The sequence below is a fragment of the Engraulis encrasicolus genome, chromosome 12 (assembly GCF_034702125.1).
Source record: "Engraulis encrasicolus isolate BLACKSEA-1 chromosome 12, IST_EnEncr_1.0, whole genome shotgun sequence".
Lineage (NCBI taxonomy): Eukaryota > Metazoa > Chordata > Actinopteri > Clupeiformes > Engraulidae > Engraulis > Engraulis encrasicolus.
This window is the reverse complement of record NC_085868.1, coordinates 35305061-35307560: the sequence shown is the minus strand read 5'-3', so window position 1 is coordinate 35307560 and position 2500 is coordinate 35305061. Positions and strand designations below refer to the sequence as shown.

The 2500-nt window shown below is 47.7% G+C and overlaps 1 protein-coding gene across 1 annotated transcript in view; it reads left to right on the top strand.

Annotated features, from left to right (window-relative positions):
* The window catches only part of usp40 (ubiquitin specific peptidase 40), a 23655-nt gene that overhangs the window by 18032 nt on the left and 3123 nt on the right, over window positions 1-2500 (top strand). The window contains exons 23-27 of the mRNA XM_063212103.1: window positions 61-125; window positions 337-411; window positions 1427-1550; window positions 2046-2125; window positions 2372-2490. Of these exons, the coding sequence (XP_063068173.1) occupies window positions 61-125; window positions 337-411; window positions 1427-1550; window positions 2046-2125; window positions 2372-2490 (463 nt within the window). The remainder of the gene's footprint in view (window positions 1-60; window positions 126-336; window positions 412-1426; window positions 1551-2045; window positions 2126-2371; window positions 2491-2500) is intronic.

Sequence of the window (2500 nt, the reverse complement as noted above, 5' to 3'; positions counted from 1 at the left end):
GCCAGGCTAGTGTATAGTATAACAACATCGTCTTTTGTGTGTGTGTGTGTGTTTGTGCAGGAGATGCCTGGCATCTAAACAGAATGCAGTGGGATGATGAAGTGGGGGAGGTCTTAATGGATGAAGTAAGTAATGTCAATCAAAATATCTATCTATACATCCATCCATCCATCCATCTTTCCGTTCATTCTTCCTTTTTTGTTACTTTCTTGCTTGTAGACTTCCTAGCCCTGTGCTTCACATGCTTATGGTTCATATCATTTAGTTCGGAATTTAAGTCTGTTATGTGTCGTAAATGATGCCCCAGTCTCAGACACTGTTTTCACTTTCCCCTAGAATGCAACTCTGTCCATGGCGAGGGTCAACCATGGAGACAAGCTTGTTCTGTCCACAGGTCTTCTGCCCCCTAAGGTAATACTGTACATCAGGGTTTTCCAAACTGGGGTGCGTGCACCCCTGGGGGTACGTGGCCTGCCATAAGGGGGTGCGTGAGCTAAATAGAGCAATGGTGGATATGTGAGTTTTTATCCAGCATTGATGAACATTAAGTCGTTTTTAATTGTATGGTGAATTGTATGCTGGAAGGGTCCATCTGAAGTGTAGTTTAACCCCTAGACTATTGGAAAAGAGTATTCCCCAAAATGAAATGCGCAGTGAATCCATGCTTGCGTGGCCATCAGCACAACAAAATATTCGCTCAGGGGGTGCGTGAACCACATTGAAATGTACAAGGGGGTGCGCAGGGAAAACAGTTTGGGAACCGCTACTGCACATCACAGACCTCGGATCACATCTCCTGCTGTATCGCAACATTCTCCTACGGCCTGTCAGCCTAACTCAAACGTCCCCACGATGACAGTCTTATGTTGTTCTAAAACGTAAAGGAAATAATAAATGTCCACCGCAGCACTGCTCTTTGCTCCCAGATATTTAATGGCACGACGTGTGGGACGCTCAGTCCATCATCAAGTGCAACATGTAGTTCCTTTGATGGCTTACACTAATGTTGACCCAATGTCACGCTGTAACGTGAAGATGATGTTTGAGTTAAAATTGCTATGTCTAAAACAATCGTGCACAAAGAGAAATTAAGTTTAGCTTATTTATTGATTTTTTAAATGGTGACTCCTTGGGCGCAGCCGTTATCCCCCGTCTTCAATTTGTTTTTGGTGGGAGTAGAGCGAGTTCTCCCCAGTTCGCTAGTAGGAGGTCCCAGTTTTTTCCCTTTGTGGCAGGTAGGAGAAATCTCATGTCCCACCAGTTTGGATTGGGTCAGGAATGCACCATATTATTAACTGGATGTCTCTCAAAATGTCCACATTTTCAGTAGATCTCGTAGTTGATTGTTTCTCAATGGTATCGTCATCCTTATTCCCTGTCTGTCTCTCTGTCTCTGTCTCTGTCTCTCTCTCTGTCTCTCTCTCAGGGCTTCTTGAATATACCGGTGTGGCTCTATGTGGATCTGAGGGAAAGTGTCGTTTCCATGGAGACAGAGGTTAACCACACCCCTGAAGGGGCGGGGCCTGAGAACCAAGAGGTCATTGCTGTGGGTAAGGAGGAGGAGGAGGAGGTGGTGTGTGTGTATGTGTAGGGCAGTCATGGGTGAGCGGTTAGGGCGTCAGACTTGCATCCCAGAGGTTGCCGTTCGACTCCCGACCCGCCAGGTTGGTGGGGGGAGTAATCAACCAGTGCTCTCCCCCATCCTCCTCCATGACTGATGTACCCTGAGCATGGTACCGTCCCACTGCACTGCTCCCCATGGGGCGCCACTGACGGCTGCCCCCTTGCACGGGTGAGTGCAGTGTTCACTTGTGTGCTGTGGAGTGCTGTGTCACAATGACAATGGGAGTTGGAATTTCCCAATGGGCTTTCACTTTCACTTTCATGTGTGTGTGTGTGATGTATGATGTGTTTAACATGTATAAAGAGCCCTCATCATAAGCCTCCCAACAACCCCTTGACCTCATAGTAAACCTGCCAACTCCCTTCTTACTATTAAAGGTGTGTGTGCGTGCCTGCCTGTGTGTGCGTGCGTGTGTGTGCAGGATGGCTGGGGGCAGAGCTGAGGAGCGTGGGTAAAGTGGAGATCACTGAAGAGGCTTCACTGGATGATCTCAAATCTCAGGTACACACACACACACACACACCTCTTGGCTCTCATCCTGTGCTGTAAGCATTATTGGACCCCTTTGTTACATCAAGTAATCAATAAATGAAATGTTTTGGTATCAGCTTTTTAGGTTTCTTTTAATATTCAGTATTTGTGTTTGTGTGTGTGTGTGTGTGTGTGTATGTGCTTGTGTGTGTGTGTGCGTGTGCGTGTGTGTGTGTATGTGCTTGTGTGTGTGTGTGCGTGTGCGTGTGTGTGAAGGTGATGACGCTGCCCTCCCTGTCGGAGGGGTGTGTGCCCACTCCGGTGTTTCTGCGCGTGTGGACAATGGAGGGAAATAGGCTGGGCAAGATCCTCAGAGGAGCACAGCACACGCTCAGGTACACACAC